Raw genomic sequence first — 21,366 nt, 5'->3', positions numbered from 1 at the left:
GTATTGTGACTAAGTGGATGTTTTTGACAATATTTTACCTGCTACTTCATACAGTATTTAAATAGGAAATCTATAAATTTCCCAAGCTGCTTTTATTACTGGAATAATTCTTGGAGAATCAACTTTGCTTCTGTAAACACACTCCTCTCCCAAGATAAGACAGTATTTTTGCTGTTTTTATATAATATTAGTAAAATAAATTTTCTTAATCAGAAATAATCCATGATCGTTTCACTGTCTCCTTTGACAGCAGTTATAGAAGTGCTAATAATATCCAGAATATTTTCTAAACTTTTTGCCAATTAAACAAGTTATCCAGAAAAATATGCCTAGTGTAAAAGGTGGGTATTAAACTACTTCTAAGGAATAAAGAAATTTTGTTTCTTGCTGCTAATTATCTGTAAGCCAAGAGATACTTACTTTTTAGAAAAGTAGGCCCATAAAAATAAGACTGAACAACTGTCAATAGGCTATTGATTCCAATTTAAATGAGATAAACAAAACCTGATCCTGAAAGACCTTTCAGGAATAGTCCTATTAAGTTCAATTAGATGACTCAGAACTACTCAAGATATGTGGAATCAGACCCCATCATGATTAAGGAAAATAAAGTCACACTGAAAAATTCAGTGGAGAGATTTTCTGTACAATACATCTCAAGCTTTTCAAAAGGGCTGACAAAAGCATTATCTTAAACATGTTGTACTACAAGTTATACAAATAATCAAAGACTTTAGCTTCTTTACTGAGGGTATGTCCACCTGACAAATGGTATAGCTGTAGCGTGTCAAGCAACATTGCTGTACTGTACACACTTACTACAGCAACAAAAGGGGGTTTTCTGTCACTTATAGTAAATCCACCCCCTCAAGAGGAGATAGCTGGGTCGATGGAGTTCTCCCACTTACCTAGCTGCATCTACAGTGAGGGTTAGGTCAACCTAATTATGTCATATGGTACGAAATGTTTCACAGCCTGGCCCCTGAACAATGTAGCTAGGTTGACCTAAGTTTCAAGTGTAGACCAGGCCTGATTTAAAGTATCTACCTTAGATATTCCTATTTTAGACCTCTATTTCTTTACAAGTACAAAAATCAGTGAAAAATACAGGTAGTATTTTACTTATGGCTAACACTTTAACATTTCAAGGAGTATTTACTGAACTGGAATATAAAACTCCTGAGGTCTTTATGAAAGTTTGAGCTACAGTGTCCATGCTGAATAAGCAAAGCACAAAGTTGTTCAATAGAGAACTGACTCTAAAATTAAAAAATCATTTTCCCACTGTTACTCTTCAGATCTATTTGCTATTGGCCATAATGTAATATGTATTCTTAAGGAAAAGTGAATTTAAGGGAAAGGTTTAGTAAATTGTGTCTTATCTCAAAAGACCACAGCAGATCAAGGGATTTAAAGTCTGCCTGTTTCACATGGCTGAAGTTAAAGAAAATACTTACTGAAAGCCAGTCTGACAGAAATTTTATATGTAAATACAGATATTTATCAAATAGACTACAAGAGGTTTGTGAAGTTTGACACTTAAAGGTAGAGGCTATATATTAATCTCCAGAGTCTGATTCTGCAGGCCCTCTTAAGGCAAATGTCCTATTGAAGTTGGTAGTTTTTCCCAAGTAAGAACTACACAATAACACATTATATTGCATCTGATGAAGTGAGCTGTAGCTCACGAAAGCTTATGCTCAGATAAATTGGTTAGTCTCTAAGGTGCCACAAGTACTCCTTTTCTTTTTGCGAATATAGACTAACACGGCTGCTACTCTGAAACCTGACATTATATTAGGTTACTGTATATAAAGGATATACTGAATGTTGGCATGAAAAGAAAGTTATAAGTACAATCCCAAACCCATCTATTTTTGCGCCAGTTAAGTTTTTGTAAATATTTTTATAGTCAATAGCACTGATTGTCAACAGTACACACAGTCTATTGAAATACACCAGAAGGATGGTACTCTACGCAAATAAAGAAGAAAGGCTAAGCCTTTGAACTCAAGTGGAAAAAATGTTTTAGAGTTCTCATACTACTTGCAAGGATAAAATTCATGTTGGCGAATAAAAGCTTTCAGTAGCCAATATTTTAATTTTTAAAGTTATAAAGTTCTTAAGTGTCTCTTCCAAAGAAATGTGACAAGTTTATTTAATGGTTAGCTTACTAACAGTCTCATTATTGAAGCTATTGAATGACAGTCTCCTAACTCAAAAAAGTTTGTAATTCAGTAAATGACTCCCTAACACAGCTTTGCAAGAATCCATCTGTCTTAAAAATGCAGTGCAAATATTATAGTTAAAAAAATACAGCGATAGAATGTTTTACAATCACTTCTTATAGTTATTACCTTTTAGCACTAGTGGATAGCTTAGCAGTAGTTTTGCTGGATAGTTTGGTATTTTTCTTCTGCTGGGTTGCAGAAGGTTTTCTTTCTTCTTGCTCTTCAGGTTCTGGTGCTGGTGGGTCCCTCTGATCTGCATCTGAACTACCACTGCTGGTACTTGGACTTTCATCATCTGACCTTTGCCTGTCACTGGACATGGTGGTGAACTTTTGGGGGAGGAAAAGAGAGGGGAGGGGGAAAAAGCAGAGTTTACTGTAGGTTGCAGTTTGACAGTTACAAAGTAATATTTACACTTTTTTCTTTTTAAATATAGAGCTCTCCAGGTTTTTTTAAAGCCCATTGACACTTTTCCCCATACCTTAGACAACATATCAATTGTCTGCTTTATGCGAAGCCACGAGACAGGGACTTTAGCAGGGTCCTTCAGGCAATGAAGCATTAATAACTTATGACACATTGTCAGTAACAGACCTCGCTGAAAATGTTTTTTAAAAAGTCACTAATACCCTGTAAATATTTACACTGGAGCAGAGTATTGTATAGGGTCCAAGCAGCCAGACCCCCCCCTCTCTCTGAGACAATATATGGCCAATAACACTCCCGCTGATTTCAGATTGAAATTTACACTCACTCTGTCTCTTTGTATTTAAAGGGCCGTGAGGAGGAGGAGTGATTTTTTTTTTTTTAAACACCGTACATTTAAAACAACTCAGAAAGCAGAAGCCTCGGTTATTTACATGGCCAGGAGCAAGAATTGCATTTGGTCACCACAAAGCTCCTGGAGGGGGAAGAAGCATAATTAAAGCTGCACCTTCTGCAAAGCTTTCAACGCCACCGATTCTTGATCAGTTTGTACAAAACAGACCGACATTTTTAGGGGGAAAAATTATATAGATACACGCGGGAGGCACCCAAATGGGGGTGGGGGGGTGCTGAAAAAGAAAATGAAGCTCCTAGTAGGAAATTGCAGCAGGGTTGAAATGCAGCTTTGCACACACACACTCGCCCCCTTCCTCCCGCCCCCGTTGGCTTTGTGGGGAAAGATCGAGCTTCCAGCGAGGAGGGTACGGAGGGGTTGTTATGGTAGGAGGCTCTCCAGGATCAGCATGGTGTGTGTGCACCAACTGAGGCGTGAACTCAGTCCCGGCTCCTCTCTCTCCCGGCCACCGACAGGCAGCAAGCGCTGAAAACAAGAACAAAGCTCCCTCTACCAACCTTCCCCCCCCCCGCCCCCGCGCCTCCTCCTTCTCCTCCTCCCCCCACCAAGCTCGCCCAGGCTCCTGCTGCAGCCACCTAACCCGCTTCTCCTTTACCTTCGCAGCCGTCCTGTCCCGGTGTTAGGTCGGAGGGGAGGGATGGAGGGGGGGAGGGAAGGGGATACAGTATCGGTGGAGGGGCTGGAGGAAGCCGGGGGGATATAAAGCAGCAGAGGAGGCTCTGTGGCCGGGCAGTGTGGAACATTGAGAGTCGGAGCAGGGGGGAGAGACGGGGGGAGGGTGCAGTGCGGCTCGGTGGCCGGAGGGTGGCGCTGGCGTGCCCCCTTTTTGCAAAGCGGGCTCCCGCGGCGGGGCAGGGGGTAAGAGGGGAGAGAGAGAACGCGATCTTCCCCTCGAGGGAAGGAGGCCGGATGGAACGGGGAAGAGCCGAGCGTTCTATCGCCTCCGCCCCCTTGTGTCGCTACGTTCGGATTGAGAATATTGCAGTCAGCAAAGTTCCAAACGACATGGGGGCGGGGGAATGGGCGCTCGCTCCCTGGCTGGTAGAGCGCGCCCCCCTCTGGGCTGCGGCGCGCGCACGCTCTCTCGCTCCTCTACCTTTGCAGGGTGCGTGCGTTCTCCCGGCCTGGCCAAGGACAAAGAGTTGGTCCTTGTGCAGCCCCCAAGTTGGCATTGGCAGCCTGGACCTTGCTTGTGTGCCTTACTAGTGGCTGGTCCCGTCCCCCCTTCGCCCATACAGATACCTTTCTCGCAAGCTTGCAACTCCCGAGCAGCCACTACGGGAGGGAGAGCCTGAGATCCTGAAATTACTTCAGTGCCATGCACAAGTGTGCAAAATCTTGCTGGGGCCTCGCCAAAGCAACGAAACTGACTTGCTCTGCTTTTCCCGGCGTCCCCTCTCTTACTCACTGCTGTTTATAGGGTTGGTCACTGAACCTGCGGTGGAAAGAGGCAGGTCACTCAGGAGTAAAGGTATTTATTTGGGCACTGGAATTGGTTGGGTGTGAATAATATAGTGCCTTAACAGACGGCATGTCAAGTCTGAGTGAAAGCTAAATCCTGCCAGGTTTTGTCCCCAGCGCCAAATCCCACTGCCTCAACTGGTAACATGTTCAGTCTTTCTTGCTGCAAAATCCGGGCCCTAGTGTGCCCCAGCACAGGAGCGCCGCAAAAATCCAGGTCCTTCTGGATCCAGCCAATTTTTGGGACCCCAGCCCTTAAATTAAAAATGTATAAATAGAGAAGATGTTTCACTGCTCTTACTGCCCCTTAAAATTCCAGTCCTAGTAGCCCAGTCCCACAAAAACTCTGATCCGGCAAACAAGGGCCACAGACCCAGAAACTGTGCCATCAAAACAGGCAAGAAGTGCTGCGACCTTTCCACACACCCAAAAAAAAAAAAAAAATCAAATCTATACACCCCCAGTACAAGAAAGTTGTAAAAACTCTTATTTGGCACCTGTGTCCTGCTGCATCCAGCCAACTTTTATATCTTTCTTTATATCTAAATTACACAGCTTCTCTTAGTGCACTAGAATAATCCAGGCCTTAACGTATTGTGGTGCAACAGTGCTGCAAAAAGAGGTGGAGATATGCATTTCACAACTATATAAAACAAACAGCAACAAAGTTAGCCATATGTATTCAAAATCGTATTTCTTCTAAAGTACTGGCAACAGCACGCTGATCTGCCATACTCCATAAATGACCAGCCATACAAGCTGTAAAATCTATTTTTTAGGGGGGAGAGGTGTCAAGCATAATGATCATAATATATGCCAACTGGAGGATCGTTTTACAGAGAAGCTGGTTTAGGATGGAGAGTCATTTCCTTCCCCTGTCTAGTCATGCAGAGAGTAATTTCTGGTGGTTACTATTCCACTATATGATGTAAATAACTAAACGCAATCAACAGCTGGAGCATTTGTATGTGGCAAAAGTGGGGACAGTATGAATCTAGCACAAGAAGGATGAAAAACTGAATATTCCAACGTCCAAGAGATGATCATATTGAAAATTAAATCACCTTGTATTGGAAAATTGATCATAGCCCAACAATATTTGTAAAGAGCAGATAGTAGTTGATGTGGATGGATGAGAATGGGATGGGAAAGGACTGTTTAAAATAATGTATTACTTGAAATGTTTGTGCAAAGACCAAATACAGCGATTAACAAGAAATCTCCTTTGAAAAGTGTTGCCCACAAAACAGTTCACACCTTTAGCCAAATGACTTAAAACCACTGTATTTTCTTAGGATTAATGGGATCCAGGAGCCAGAGTTGGTCTAAAAGGAATAAACAATTGGATGTGTCTGAGTTGACAGTCCTCTGGGTAACTGAAGTTAGGACAAATGAAATGTATGCTAAAGGTTTGGCGGAAGTGTGTAGTGATGTGATGTGGAGAAATAGTGGAGGTTTGTTTGTTAAAGTACGCTATGGAGAATTCCCCACTCACCACTACAGGCAATTTGCCCCTGAGGCATGCTGCAGAAAATTCCTAGCATAAACAGTATCTAGTATGATGAGCAATCTGGGCATAATTAGTAAAAGAGAGACATGGCAATGTCAAAATCTAACAGTCAGCACTACAAGGCTTTTGTTAATATGTGGACGATGCTACAATATGGTGGTTACTAGATTCAGAGAACTTTGAAAGTCAGGATTAAGTATTTTAAATAATATTTTATTATAGGTGAAAATTAACAATACAGCCCAGCTATCCAAAGAAGGATAATTATGAAATGATAATGCAGTGTGAGTGTAATTAGACTGGTCAAAGGTTGCTCACCGTATCAGCCACTACATACTGGTTCCTGTGTGGGTTTTAGGACGTAAAATGAAAATAAAAAGAGAGCCCATTTAACAAGGATTAATTGAAAAGACAGACTAGATGTGATTTTCAGCTGTTTGTACCTTCATCTTCAAACAGATTTATTACAGCAACTTGCTGATGTAACAGATGTTTGTTTGAATGAATATTCATTCCTTTGACATCAAGTCCCAAGGGATGACACTTTCCTCTCAGGAGCTGTGTTTTCCTCTTGTATGTGGTTATTATTTCTATGTTGTCAGCTGCCTTTTAAAAAGGGATGACATTAAAAAGGTATATAAAGTAGGTTATTGAAGTGGTATGATACAGTCAGAGCCAGAGGAGAAAATGCGAATTTTGTTAATAGTAATACAGAAACAACGTACTGTGAACTTAGTGACTAATCTTATTCTTCATAATTTGACATCAGCTGGATCACTACTGGTGTACCTATTACATATGTTCTTTTCCATCAACTCATTACAACTATGAGAAAAGAGCTAGCATTGTGAGGTGCAATGAGTGTAAAGCTCAACTAAGGACAGTTCAGATTGATCTGAAAAATTCAGGACACTTGCCTATGAGGGATGCCTGCATTTCCTTTCCACAAACATTGAATATGTGCATTGGGTGCTGTTTCTTTTGATCCTACCATCAAAAGCACTGTTTCTGGGCAAAATGGAGAGGCATCAGGTATGCTCTCATCAACTCCTGTGGATATCCTTTTCAGAAGGTCAGCTTTCTGGACATGGCTCAATGGCTATTGTGACAGAGCACAGATGTGTAGTTGTTATTGGTGCATGTGTTGGGCTACATACATCTGGGTATCCCTTGTAGGATTAGGAACTCATGACTCAGTCCCCCATCCCCTCAATCTGGCAGATGATGCAGTAGTGGAAAGTAACTAATTGCCTGACTCTTTTGTCCCATTCTGACAGCAGAACCAGCAGGGAAAGCAGTTTCCCCTTCTAGCAGCAGAACTGGGAAGAGAAGGACAACACATTGCTTGACACCCCATCCCCCCCCCACCCCCCCACATCCCTAATAGCATAAGGCCCCACCTATGATAACAGAATGCCAGGGTTGTGTCAGTTCATCTTTAGGAACAGCTTAACTGACATGGTCAGTTGTCTGCTCCATCTTCATCAAATGTTCTCATTCCTGGCGGTAAATGACTCTCTGAATAGCGATAAGTATTTCTGTTCTATCTATGTTTCCATACCGCACTCTTGGAATCTGAATACCTGTTGGAATTCTACTGCAGTGCCAGAGCTACAAACGCAACGGTTGCAAAGTTAAAGAAATGAATAAAGTATTTTTAGGACAGCGGTTACTATGAGTTAAAAATGGATTGCACTTATATTATTATTTGCTATTTGTATTATGGTAGCAACTGAGGCACCAATCAAGAAGCGGTTGAGTACACAATAATTATAGGATAAGGCCCATAAAATATTTGTATTTATTGTCAGGTCCTCTTGCACTGGTGGAAAGGTCAGCATGGCCTACTCACCCAGTCTACAGAGGAGAAGTAGTATCTGCCTCAAAGAATCGTGATCAGCTTACTTAGCTGAGAAGCACAGGAGGCCTGCAAAGGTTTGAGGAAGCTATAAGAAATGGATTTGAGAGTTAAATTAACCAAAATTAGTCAAAAGTTTGGGAGCAGTGAAATGGTGCTGTAGATGGCAACATGGGCCATCATTAATATTAAGCACATTCTTTGCCACACCACCTGTGTGATGTGAGAATGTAGCTGTCTTTAAATAACTGGTTTAGTACCACTTCTCAGCTTTCTGAGAAAGACTTCATTCAAAAGTGGTTATGATCTGAGAGTGTGAGGTAGCTCTTCCTACGTATCCTATATTTTCAAAGGGAAATTTCCATTTGCCTTTGTCTTTCAGATCATGATATAATGAAGTTCTCTATTTCACACTTATTTTGGCCACCATACTCTTTCCAGGCAAGGCATGAACAGGTCTTCCTTTGGAGTCTTTCACAGCACTCTTTAACGGGCTGGATAATTGTCTGTTGAGAGACATGAGGCCAATCCAACCTGTTCAGTGTGGTGTCATCTCAGCACTCTCCGCTAAGTAAATGAGAGAAAACAAATAGAGATAAAACACAAGTCTCCCAAATGACAGTGCTAAGTACTATGATCTGCAGCTAAACTTGTCTCTGTGTCTCTGTAATGGAGTGTGTACCCCACATAGGCCCAGAATGGGCTAATGTGGGCTTGAGAGGCCAATTAACTACCAGGCTGCAGCTGGAGGGGGAGCCAGGCTTAATTGACATGAAGCCCACTTGAGCAAGAACAGGCTGGTTACAATAAAGAGAGGAAGTTTATAGTACAACAGGCTCATAGGGAGAGAGTTTGCAGTCACTTTCTGGGAATAGAGAGGAAGTGAAAAGGAAGTCCTTTGGGTCGGGGGAGGGGCTTGTACCCTGAGAGTGACTGAAGGGAGAGGGCAGCTGGGGAGAAGAGAAGCTCCAGAGAAGGAGCCCTGAGGGTCATTGGCTTGGGAGGAGCCAGGTCTCTGAGGAGAGTGAGGAGGAACTCTGCAGAGCCCAGGAGTGGGGCAAAGAGTGTGTGGAGGATTAAGTGTGGAAAGAGAGAAGGGTTTTGTTCCTTTCAGTTGGGACATTATTACCCCGGAATGGGAGTGATTTATGTGACTTGCACGAGGTGCCGAGCCATGGAAGAGGCAGACAGCCTGCAGGAGGTGCTGGAGCCGAGGATCCTGGTGACAATATGCATGGATGCAAGCCAAGGGAGTGCTTCAAGAGTGAGCGTGCCCCATCTTAGTCCCAAAGGATTCCAGTCTGTCTCGTCTATTGTTTTATTCACTTTTATGTTTGCAATTAAAATGTGATGAGTTTTTCAATAAAGTTGAAAGGCTGCTGCTGGGGCCCCCAGTAAATGGGATGTGGCACGGCAATGTGCGCATCTGCTTATATTATTTAATAAATATGTAACTCAACCTGCTGTATCTTTTCAGGCAGGAGAGTTGTGTGACTCTGCTTCCCTATCACCACCCATCATGAGTATGTTATAGTCTTCTTGAGGTTAAAGTTGCAACTATAACAGAAAAATTAATGTAGTGAGTGTCTGTCAAATGCTCAAGTACAACTTTAAAATGCTTCCGTATGCGCATCCTGAGTTAGCTGAATAGATGTTCTCATATCTTTTAAACAGCAGTGGTTCAGAACAGTAGACAAAAACAAACTTAACTGAAGCCACCCTTATTTGCTTGTTTCTTTGCCTAATTCTGCCTCGTCAAATTTGAATTTCGGATGGTTGCCTTTTACTTCCTTGTTTCTTGTAGTATTTCTGCTAATGCCTATAGTGAATATTATGCAGTGTTGTGTTTTTTTTTAAAAAGGATTCGTTGGTTAAATAAAAATAAAAAGCACTATTTTAGATTAGAATAAATAAGAACATGATGCTACCTTCAAAATAGTGTGGAAAATATGCTGATGAAGCTGCTTCCGTACATCTGCCATCAAAAGATTATTTCACTTTGTACTATATCCCTGATTTTGAAAGCTATAAATAACTTCTCTTGTGGTTATTCTTATCCCTAAATTACTTTAGGTTGTTTTAATTATTTTTTTTAATGGATATCATCATTCCTGAGTTCTGCTTATATTTATTTCCATTTGATCTCTGGGTGAGACTGGTCTCTTGGCCTTTGATGATAGCATGAACAGGACTTTGAGTAGTTATTTCCCTGTGACTAGTTCGTATTGATCCTAGTGCAAAAAGAAAATCATTAGCTGAGCAATTTCTTGGACAATGGAGTTGCTCTCGTGTGACTGGGGATTGAACTGGAACAATATGTGGAGGCCAAGATTTTTAAAAATAGGTGACTAAAGTTAGGTTCCTAAATCCACTTGTGTGCCTAAGCAGATGGCCTGATTTTCAAAAGTGCCAAGCACCTAGCAGCTCCCAGTGAAGTCAGTGTTTTGTACACAGTATCTCCATCTCAGCATCAGCCCAAGGATAAAATAATTTTGGAACCTATGAGAAGTCAATTGAAATGGTTAAATCATGTTCACTTTGATGAAAATTTTAATAGGTTATTCAATGTATGATTTTTCTACTTTTTGCCTAGTCTTTTCTCAAACATACTCTGAAGTGGTGTAATATCTAGATAGGACATAACTCTAGCAAAAATGCTTGTGTGATATTTACCTTATTTTTATAAAGAAAAATTTGCAGATCTTTCCTGGAGATACACATGGCCAAATTCGTAGTGATCAGCCTAGAGAGACGTGGCAAAGTATAGTTCCCATTGGTGAAAACTATCATGTGACTCAGAATGTGTGAAATTCTGCAAAAACAAATAAAACAACTCAGGAATAGATCTCCACTAGCTGTGTCCTTTACTACAATGTGGTACATGAGACCATGCAAATTCTACAGAGGTAGAGCAATTATTTCATTCCTTCAAAAGCTCTTACATGAAGTGATTGGGTGTGTTTCTATGTTTGTTTAGTGCTTACACTAACAGAGCTCAAACTCATGTTGCTTCATGCCTGATCAAAAAAACTGTTTAGCTTCTGACCCTCACAGCTGGTTGAGAAATCCCCTCTGACTTGCGTTATTAAAATCAGGTTAGATGACACCACAGTTCCAGGCTAACCAAACTCATCCCAAGTTGCCACACACAATACCACCAGGATGCTCAAAACCAAGGATATAGTAGCTGTGCTATGCCATCCAGTCATGCAAAAGAGGCAAGGAAAAAGAATCATTTGAGTACATTCATGTCATCTGAAAATTGATAAATAAAAAACTGTCTAGGAATCCTGCTAATCTGTAGATCTCCCCGCAGGAAAGGGTTCCCAGGAGGGATGTTGACAAATGTGATGTTGGGGTCTCTAGGGCTCATCTTTCTAGGAGATTTCAGCATCCATACAGACTATGCCCAAATCTGCTGTCCATCATGGATCTCATAAAGGTGATCTCCAGTTCAGCACATACTTTTGTCAATTCTTAAATTAGCTCATTGGCTTATAAGTGGTCTTGGGGAATATAGTAAGTACACCTCTGCCTTGGTCGGACTATTCTACCTCCTTCGAGCAGACACCAACACTCATATTTATAAACAAGAAGGTTCAGCCATCAACTGAGAAGCTGAGGAATTGGGAGACACACGGCTACACAGTGGTCACTAGCACTGACACTCTTGCATCATTATCCCCGTCGACCAGGTCTGCAGATTGCCTTCAGTCTCTAATGGTCTTCATGAGCTGAAGTAGGAAGAAAGGAAATTGGAGCATGGTTTGCAGAAACACAATCATTACAGATAAATCTCCTGCAAAAGTTTCCTAAATTCTACATTGCAGCCAAGGTAAAAATTAAGAGATCCTTTCCCCTCCTCTATCAAAGCAGCTGAATCCAGCTCCATAAACCTTTTCTTTGCTCTGTCAACCTAGACTGAATCCATTGCACTCCAGAAGCTAGCTCAGTACAATGTAAGGAACTGACCATACACTTTTCAGAGAAGATCAACTGCATATGGCAAGTCTTCTCCAGATGGCAGTAATCATACACCAACCCCACGACCGAATACACCTCTCTTCCCGTCACACAGATTTCGGCATGTTCCTGGGGTAAAGCAGTGCTGAAAGAAATCAGTTGTCACCTGTGATTTGGACTCATGGCCATTTTGGCTGGTAAAAGATGTTCAGAAGCACCTGACACTGCTGCTGAACAACTGTCAACACCAGCTGTGAAGAGGGAAACCTACCATCCACCTTAAACTCTGCTATCGTTCAGCTAGTTGTCCCAAAACCATTTTGAGATCCAGCAGACCATGCAAATTCCATCCTAGTGTCAAACCTCACATTTTTGAGTAAGATAACACAGAAGCTAATGAAGAACTACCTCCAAGCACGCTTATCCACTAACAATATTTTAATTACCTTGCTGAATAGGGGCCTAAGAGCACTTCTAGCCAGTGTTCTACTTACTATACTGGCTCCCTCATAGGATTCTGGGTCAGTTTCAGAATATCATTGTTAATTTTCAGAGTTCTCCATGGAATGTTCCCCACGCCACTTGCTGGAGTGCCTCTCATTCTCAGGCCGTTTTCTTGTCTGCCATCCACTTTCTTCAGGAACAATGAAGCTCTTAGCTTTATGGGGAAAGCTCATGAGAGTAGAAGTCAGATTTCTCGGCAGCAGGGTTAAAGCTTGCAAATGCCTTACTGGAGCAGATAAGAATGACTGCACAACTCACTGTCTGCAGAGCAAAGAGTAACAATGACCTTTTAGATTTATTATGCTCCCTCATGGCTTGAAGCAGCACTGAAGAGAAGAGGAATGAGGCAGCACTGTAAGTAGGGTTGGCAGAATTTGACTTTTTTTCTAATTTTGATGGATAATATGTGTTCATGAGCTGTTTTCCCATTTAAACTTTCAGTTGTGGGAAATTATGGGGGATCAGATACTGGTAGGGGGAATTAGGACAATAATTATTTAATGACAATAAACACTGAGATTTCAAAAGGTAAAGCTTTACAACTTGTCAACATCACATGTTAAAATATACAAAAACAAATATCCTTAAATCAAACTCTAATAAGTTCTCAAGCAGCAATTTTCTTACTTCGCTTATCTGTAAATTTTGATTACTATAGATGGAAATGTTTTCTCATCAGTTTGTGTATGTATAGTGAAATCGATGTGTGCCGATTAAAGAAAAGAATCCTTCTAAGGCCTAGTTACAGGAATCTAGACAGATAGCCAATAGCTAGCATTGCTACATTTTAACCTAGGGGAAGTCACTGAACTGGTCTGTGCTTGAGTTTCCACACCTGGAGGATGACGAGGATAATCGGTCCCTGCGTCACAAAGGTGCTGTGAGGCTAAAATAATTGCTTTTTGTGCTTTGTGTTCCCCAGCTGAAAGGTGCTACAGAAGTGCAGAGTATACTCTGACACCTTAACTATCTATAACACCTGAAGGCGGGGTTGACCAAATTCTAACCAAACTCATTGAAGGGCCATGTGTAAAATGTAAGTGTGCAAATGAAATTATTGCTGTCTCATCAAATAAGAACAGTCAAAATAAAAAGGGGAAGGTTTGTTATAAAATAATTTGTATAATTTTAAAATAGGAAAAGACTTGAGTTAACACTTTCCTAGCAGTTTGTTTGCAGTGATGGCTGCTCACCCATCACATCACATTAAGCACCAGGGGGCATCAGAGACTACTAAGGGTCTTTGTCAGAACAATCTCTGGAAACAGAACTGAAATATTATTTTAAAGACAAGGTTGGTTGCTTTCCCATTAGAGTAAAAACTAACTGCTGGCCTCTCCGAGTCACCATCAGCACACACTTTACCTGCTGCAGGACAAGAGAACGACTTGGCAGCTGCTGCTGTCACAGTTAAGGTAAGATTGCAGCAGTGCCTGGGACAGGTGCAGGCAGGATGCAATGCGTTTTCCTCGCTTGCAGCTCTGAGATGGGCCAGCCATAATTGTAGCCGGTATGTTATCCCTGTAAGTGTTCGTAGGGAGGTGGTTGTACTCATGGCCCCATCCCTCTGCACAGTCTAGTGGAGCTAGGCAGTTATGAAGGGGGAAATGCATGCTGCACCCTCCTAAGGAGTGGTACAGCAGCTGTGTTCAGCAGGAGCTACGGAGAGGCACCATGCCTTCTGAAGCTCTGCTATGACACATCATCCCCTGCTTAATGGCACAATCTGGTCCTTAGTTAATGTTCAAACAGCACTTTGACCATGCTAAGTGTTACACAAGTTGCTAAATATTATTTTATCATTGACTAGTACATAACCTGAAGAGCTAAGGAATTACGCTTGTAATTGAGAAAACAACCAAGAAATGGAATGTTTTGGGATAAAGGCTACAAAAAGACTTACATTCTTTAAGACTATGCGGACTTTAAACATATACTTACTTCCACTGCATGCCATCCAGCACACACAAGGGGATGTGCCATTACAGATTCTGTTAATATATAGGAAACAAAATATAAGACTAAATGGTCAATTTTCAACATGATAAAAAGGTAATAGCGGGGTGCCTGAAACAATAGGACCAATGTTGTTTAATAGATTTATCGGTGATTTGGGAAAGAGGGTGAATGGAGAGGTTGCTGGTGACTTTGCTGGTGACATAAGTATTACAGGGTGGCTGGCCCCTGTAAGTGAAGTGGATCCAGCTCCCTTGTGCCTGCCTGGGTGTGGTCTAGGTCAGTGGTTCTCAAACTAGGGGCGCTGCTTGCTCAGGAAAAGCCCCTGGCGGGCCTGGCCGGTTTGTTTACCTGCCGCGTCCACAGGTTCAGCCAATCGCGGCTCCCACTGGCCGCAGTTCACCGCTCCAGGCCAATGGGGGCTGCGGGAAGGGCAGCTAGCACATCCCTCGGCCCACGCTGCTTCCCGCAGCCCCCATTGGCCTGGAATGGCAAACCACGGCCAGTGGGAGCTGCGATGGGCCAAACCTGCGGATGCGGCATATAAACAAACCAGTCTGGCCCTCCAGGGGCTTTCCCTGAACAAACGGCGCCCCTAGTTTTAGAACCACTGGTCAGGTTGACTTGATTAAGAAGGTGGGCTAGCATCTGGGACTAATAAATGAGAGGAAGACAGTTATGACTGGGGAATAGGTCAGTGCTCACGTTGGACTTCCCATAGGTACCCAGCCCAGGCTGGGGAAGCGAATGATCCAACCAGCAGACCAAATCGGTGATGAATCCTGGTCATGTGCCACCTGAGGCATGTTGCACACATGCTAAGATGAAGTAGGTTCCCGGAGGGAGTTGCTGGAATTCACTGTGGAAAGCTGAGGGCAGGAAACCATCAGAGGGACAAGCCTGCCGACAGTCTTCAGTTAGCCAGGCCTGGGAGGCTGAAGAGGCCTGAGGGCTAGAAGACCAGCAGAGTGGCTAGCTTGCTTACCTTTCCCAGGCAGAAGCGTGCAAGGTGGCTGTTCTGATGAAAGAACCCAGGGTGGCTGTTCGAATAAAAGAGTAGGCAGGACTTAATGGAAAGCCCAGATACAGGAGAAGATTCTGGAACTGGGGTTAGGAGGTATGTTGTTGGACTTGGTTTATGGGGACTGTGCACTGTACATGGGATAAATGGAGTGTGTTTTGGAACTTGTAAGGACTATTTGCACTCAGTGGAATAATAAATTAGCCCCTGGTAGGTATAATATTGGGTCCAAGAGAACTTGTGGAGTCTTGAAGGAGCTTGAGAGTGGAAACTGAGGTGGTAACCCTGGTATTATTGCATCCAGCTGCAAGGTGGCACTTGGAGGTGAGGGGGATTATGACAATAAGTTATTTACTGGTAATGAAAACTGGTAAGGTAAATGAAAGTTATAACTTCACAAGGACCTAGCAATGGTAGGGGGAATGAGAGGCAGGATAGCAAATGAAATTGTTTTGACAAATACAAACTGATGTATCAAGAGGAGAGATAGTGATGCATGTTGGGAGATGTAATGCAGGACTGGAACTTTTTAGTTTTGAATGGAGACAAGATAGCGAAATAAATAATGAATGGTGTGAGGGAGCTATATTTGGCGTTCCTATACAAGAATGATATTGAAAGGCAACACATTTAAACCTAATTAAAGGAAACAATTTTTAACAGTGAATAAATATGCTGTGGAACTCACTGCCACACAATGCAAGAGCTTAGTAGGATTCAAAAAAAGGTTTGACATTTATATGGATAAGGGGAACATCCACAGTTGCATTAGGGAGGATTAATTTTTATGATGGGATATAAACCCTTGTGCTTTATGGTATAAATCAGCCACAAACCGATAAGGATCAGGAAGAAACTTTGCCTATGAACAGTTTATTCCATAATTGTTCACTATGGGGTTCCTTGCATTTGCTCTGAAGTATATGACACTATGATATGGTACTGTACTATATGGACCTTTGGTCTAAACTGGAAAGGCTATTCTATGTCATCTTCTCTTAATTAGGACAAATATTGATTCTAAAATGTTTGTTTAGCCACAGACAAATGCCCATGTCTCTAGAATCTATGGTGCATTGCTGGCTCCCCAGCTATGTTAAATTATTGTTCAATTTGCAGCTATCATAGCGGTATGGACCTGTGACCAATGAATTGCCCACCTTCAACCAGTACTAATTCATCACTTTTTCAGCAATACATGTTTATTTTCCAGTCAAGTATATCGCCCCATTGTAAAGTTAGACATAGCGTTTTATGACAACTTTGCCATATATTGCGGGGAGGGGGGCTCACCATTAGGCAAGCTACACATGAGTAACTGTACAATGTTATATATCGGCAGCAGCTGCTGTCACAGCTAAGGTGAGGTGTAGCAGCATATATATATATATATATATATATATATATAATCAGCTCTTTAGCATTGCTCAAAGGACACATCCAACTGTACATTAATTGAGCTTCCTTTTCATGGTTGACCTCTGAATAAGATCTACATTTCAACTAGAGCTGGTTCAAAATGAGCAATTTTTTCACATATGAAAAATGTCAAGATTTTTCTACCAGCTCTAATTTCAATAGCTACTCCAATGTACCCATTTTTCAGCATGCTGAATAGCTTCATTGCCACAGACCCACACTATTGTCACATTATAACTGGGTCTCAAAGCAGTCTTTGAGCATGAGCTTTCTTTTGCTAAAGTTAATTTCCAGGTATCTCTGTAATATCCAGTGCTGAACATGTCTCAGCTCTTAAATGTTCCACGTGGTACCTTCCATGTTCCCTTCTCCTTCTCCACTCCCTCTGCAATGCTGGCTCCAAGAATCATAGAATATCAGGGTTGGAAGGGACCTCAGAAGATCACCTAGTCCAATCCCCTGCTCAAAGCAGGACCAATCCCCAATTTTTGCCCCAGATCCCTAAATGGCCCCCTCAAGGATTGAACTCACAACCCTGGGTTTAGCAGGCCAATGCTCAAACCACTGAGCTATCCCTCCCCACAAAAAGATCACTGATCTCCAAAGCCTCTGCAGTTCTTGCTCCCACCATCCCTTGGTACTCACTGAGACCTGTATTCAACCCATCACTGACACTTCCTCCGCAGCTCCCATCTTTTACATCCACCTCTTCTCTTACACACCTTGCCCCTTAATATTCCCCAGAAGAGCAAGTTGGGGATGTAAGGCTTGTCTCTCAATCAAGCCATTACCAATCCTCCCTCCTCCCCATTCAAGTTCCTTCTCCTCTCCCCCTCAATCATCGGCTCCCCTACTTTCCCAACCACCTGATTTTTTGACTCCCAATTCTCTCTCCTCACAGTCGCTCACTCCTCGTTAGCAACTTCCACAATGAAATCTCATCTGACCCTTGGATTCTGGCCCCCCAGTCCTCACTATCTTGTCTGACCTCCAATTGGATCAACTGTCTCGCTCATCATAATGGCTGCTGCTTGTCACCAGTCAGCCCAGGTAAACACATGGTCCTCGTTACGGTTTCCCTCATCCTGAATTTTCTGATGATTTCTTATTTTCATTTTCTTTGCATTGTCTCTTTAGATTGGAAGCTCTTTAGGGATAGCGACTATCTCCTGCCTGTTTTTGCCCTCTAGATTCTACTGCTATACAAATAATAAGAAATCATAATAATATTGATTGAACCGATATTTTTTTCAGACAGTTGTGTACACTTTATTTTGTTTTTCCTCAGATAAATGAAAATGTAATCGTCTCTTGTTTTCCTGTTATGATATTTTAGCTACAGTGTTTTCATACAATTGTAAATGAAAGTCTAATTTCACCATGTTTTCCAGTATATTAATGCTAACTTGGCTCCACAGAATTCTTAATACATTCTCTCCCTAGAAAGAGGACATTTGAGTGTAGAACATACAATAAAAAATAACGGGGCATATAGAAGTAATAGCATCCTAGTGTAATTGGTGCAGAAAATACTAAATCAGCGAAAAGGAGATAAATTACATTAAAGCGAAGCATGTATTGACAAGGACTGACAGTATACTCAAAGGGAATGGCAGTCACCTAGTTCTATATGACCACACGTCTAAAGGGATGGCAGAGAATGATACTCATGGCCAGAAGCATGTGAACAGAAAACAACGGGGTCTTTTCTGAATGTTTATTTTCTTCAGATATTACCTGTCCACAACGAAATGACAGTGTCCTTCTGAAGAACAACAGCCCCTCCCGCTATTATGTTTATCCTGACTTTTATAGGCAAACTTTGATGCAATCCAGGCATCAATCTTTTGGGAAGTGGAGGTATTCACATAAAAGAAATGAACATATTAAAAATGCTTAAACTGTATCAAACAGTTGGATTAGAGAAGGTTAAAAACCAAATCTCTGTAAGAACGGAACATTCTTGCACCTGATTCATTTTGTTGTGCACTTTGTGCTGTTTACACCAATGCAAAATGCTACGTTTCTGATTTGATAGCATTTTGCGCTGGTGAAAATAATTACACAAGGTGCAGGGCAATGGTAAATCAGGTCCTTCTAATTTTTTTAATCAAAGATATCTCCTACCTGCTCGAATATGTTGGACACACAATTCAGAGACTTGAGTTTATGGCAAGTGCAAATGTGCTAGGTAGCAGATATTTTACCTCAAGATGCAAATAAAATGTCATAGCAAATGTTTTAATCCAAGCACACAACTTCTATGCATTTCTGTCCCCTACCTGATGTATCATCCAGTGACTAAGTGAGTAGGATTAATAAATGTATTTTTATATTATAATAATAATTTTTAATAAGAAGTCATCTGTTAGCAAATGTAACTGCTAACTATACTTTGTCAGCACCTACCCAGGTCTGATTTTGTATCTAAAAACCACAGAATCACAAGGCACCTATATTACTGCAGCACTTTGGTTGTTAAGCAGCTTTAGTTTAATATAGTTGATAGAAATGCAGTCAGCATGGAATATACTATCACCACAGATTTCAGCATCCTTGATTTTCAGAATTTCATTTCTGTGGGATAGAGCTTTGTGAAACGGTCCATGTGGGAAACTAAACCAGAACACGTTTGCTCTTTTGGGAGCTTCTCCATGGATTTTAGGGGGAGTTGGGTTTGGCCCTTTTTCAGTTTAACCAGAAAGCAAAAAGTAATGGTGCACCTGTCACCAGTTCAGCACCTTTGTAAACAAAACCAAAATGCATAGGTCACATCAGACAGGAACTGGTAAGAGTCCTAGATGTAAGTAGGGTGATGCAACTTTACTGATTTCTATGGAGTTGCAGTTACATTGCCCCAGGTCTTGATCTGGCCCAAATACTGTTAACAAAACAAACAAACTTGGTGTTAAGCAGTGAAAGCTGGCAGCTTGAGTCTCGCCATTCTTTCTGGAATTGAGAGGAATCGTTCATTTGGCAGGAGAACTGGATGAAGAGAATTTGATGGGTTGCATACAAGACTTGGAAAAAAAACAAAAACGAAAGGAAATATAAACAACGGGGTGAGGGAAAAGGAGGAAGAGGAAACCAAGCCAGGGAAAAGTTTTGTACAATTTTTAAACCAGCATCAGTAAAGTCCCTCAAAATATTTGATTTTAAAAAAGAGGTAGAGCTAAAAGCAGAGGTGGATGCTGCTATCATGCATGATTTTGGTAAAAGCAGCAGTAATGGTCTGGGTCACATTCTGTAACTGCACTACAAGCCATAGCAGAAGAGAGGAGAAAACGCAGCCGTCTGGGCAAAAGCAGCCGTGGTACAAGACAGGCAAGACCAGCAGCAGTAGTAGAAGCAGAAGTTGTGGCAGTGAGTGAATGTATAGATTTTATTGTTTAGACTAAACTGCCTTGTCCATGAATTTTAGGCTCTGTGTTAGATGCTGAGATTTCTGGCACTGCCCGTTAAATAAAATTCTTTGCCAGAAGATTTGGTATTTCCTTCAGGATTTTCTGAAGCACTATACATCTTCCTGCTTTGTCAGCTTTTAAAGCTTCTAAACTGCCAAATAGCCTCCAACCAGAAATGTGTCTCAGTCTTTGGGATGTTCTAGCTGCTTTATTTTTCTGAACTGTATTAATAACATTGCATGCTGTTCCTGTCTCTTTTGACTCCTGGGACAAAGAATGACGTTAAACCTTCAGCAACAGCAACTTCAATCCCTTTATCAAATAAGATTGTGATCACTGCTTTTCATGTTTTTCCTACATTTGTGCCCTTGATCACATCTTCTGTTACTCCCAACTGAATCTAGTATTGCTTCTTTCCTAAATGACTGATGTGCATATTGAGTTAAAAGGCCACTGTTAGTGATCCAATAACTAACTACAGCCTTATTTCCTCCCCAGCCCTTCATTTAACATTCTCTATAGTCCATGCCTGAGCAGTTAGGTCTTCCATTACTACCACAGAGGCATGTGTGTATACTTCTATGCATTCTCTTGTTCATTGTTCATCATGCTTAATCAGTACTTGATGGTACAAAATGCAGCCATGAAAAAGGAAAGCATTTGTCCCATTAAATAGTCAGCTGTTCCTACAATAAAACAACGATTTAACACAGATGAACACTAACCTTTCAGTCAAAGAAGAATATATTTTCCATAAGTATTTTCTTCTCTGATTACACTGGAAACAACTGTGGATCTTTTACTCTAGGGAAGGTCAAATTTCTTCTTTCCTAAAAGGAAGCCATCGTTTTCGGCCAATACAGGCTAAAAAGATGTCATCGCCTTGAGGTGTGTTCTGCATGGGTCTGGGTAATTTTTGCATGGTTTTTTTTTTTTTCCAATCAAACAATCTTTCACATTTTCAGGGATCTTTCTTTTCTTTTGCTCCTGTTAGTACATGTTTGTGACTGCAATTTCCATTGGAAGATTCTATTAACTTCTTCGGTAGCTCAGTCAGTTCCTGACAAAGAGGTGACTTATTGCTGACAACACAGAATTACCTTTTGTGATACTTCCTTCCCTTTAGAGATGCAATTTATTGTAGACGACTGTTTTGTGCAAGCAGACATATTTCATGAAGAAAATGCCTGTGAGCCAC

The 21,366-nt window shown here is 41.5% G+C and overlaps 1 protein-coding gene across 6 annotated transcripts in view; it reads right to left on the bottom strand.

The window, feature by feature from the left end:
* The window catches only part of UBE2E3 (ubiquitin conjugating enzyme E2 E3), an 84,414-nt gene extending 79,948 nt beyond the window's left edge, over positions 1–4,466 (bottom strand). The window contains exons 1-2 of one of the 6 annotated variants that reach the window (XM_074967707.1): positions 4,315–4,466; positions 2,358–2,560 (exon numbers count right to left, since the gene is read on the bottom strand). In XM_074967707.1, coding sequence (XP_074823808.1) covers positions 2,358–2,551 — 194 coding nt within the window. In that variant the 5' untranslated portion in view covers positions 2,552–2,560; positions 4,315–4,466. Of the gene's footprint in view, positions 1–2,357; positions 2,561–2,712; positions 2,962–2,985; positions 3,320–3,667; positions 4,043–4,314 lie in introns of those variants that run through there. The other 5 variants (XM_074967705.1, XM_074967704.1, XM_074967708.1 and 2 more) reach the window with 5 other exon arrangements.
* Positions 4,467–21,366: the final 16,900 nt, after the last annotated feature.

Source organism: Natator depressus, chromosome 11 (assembly GCF_965152275.1).
Source record: "Natator depressus isolate rNatDep1 chromosome 11, rNatDep2.hap1, whole genome shotgun sequence".
Lineage (NCBI taxonomy): Eukaryota > Metazoa > Chordata > Testudines > Cheloniidae > Natator > Natator depressus.
Note: the sequence above shows the minus strand (reverse complement) of the source record. Positions and strands in the feature narration are given on the sequence as shown.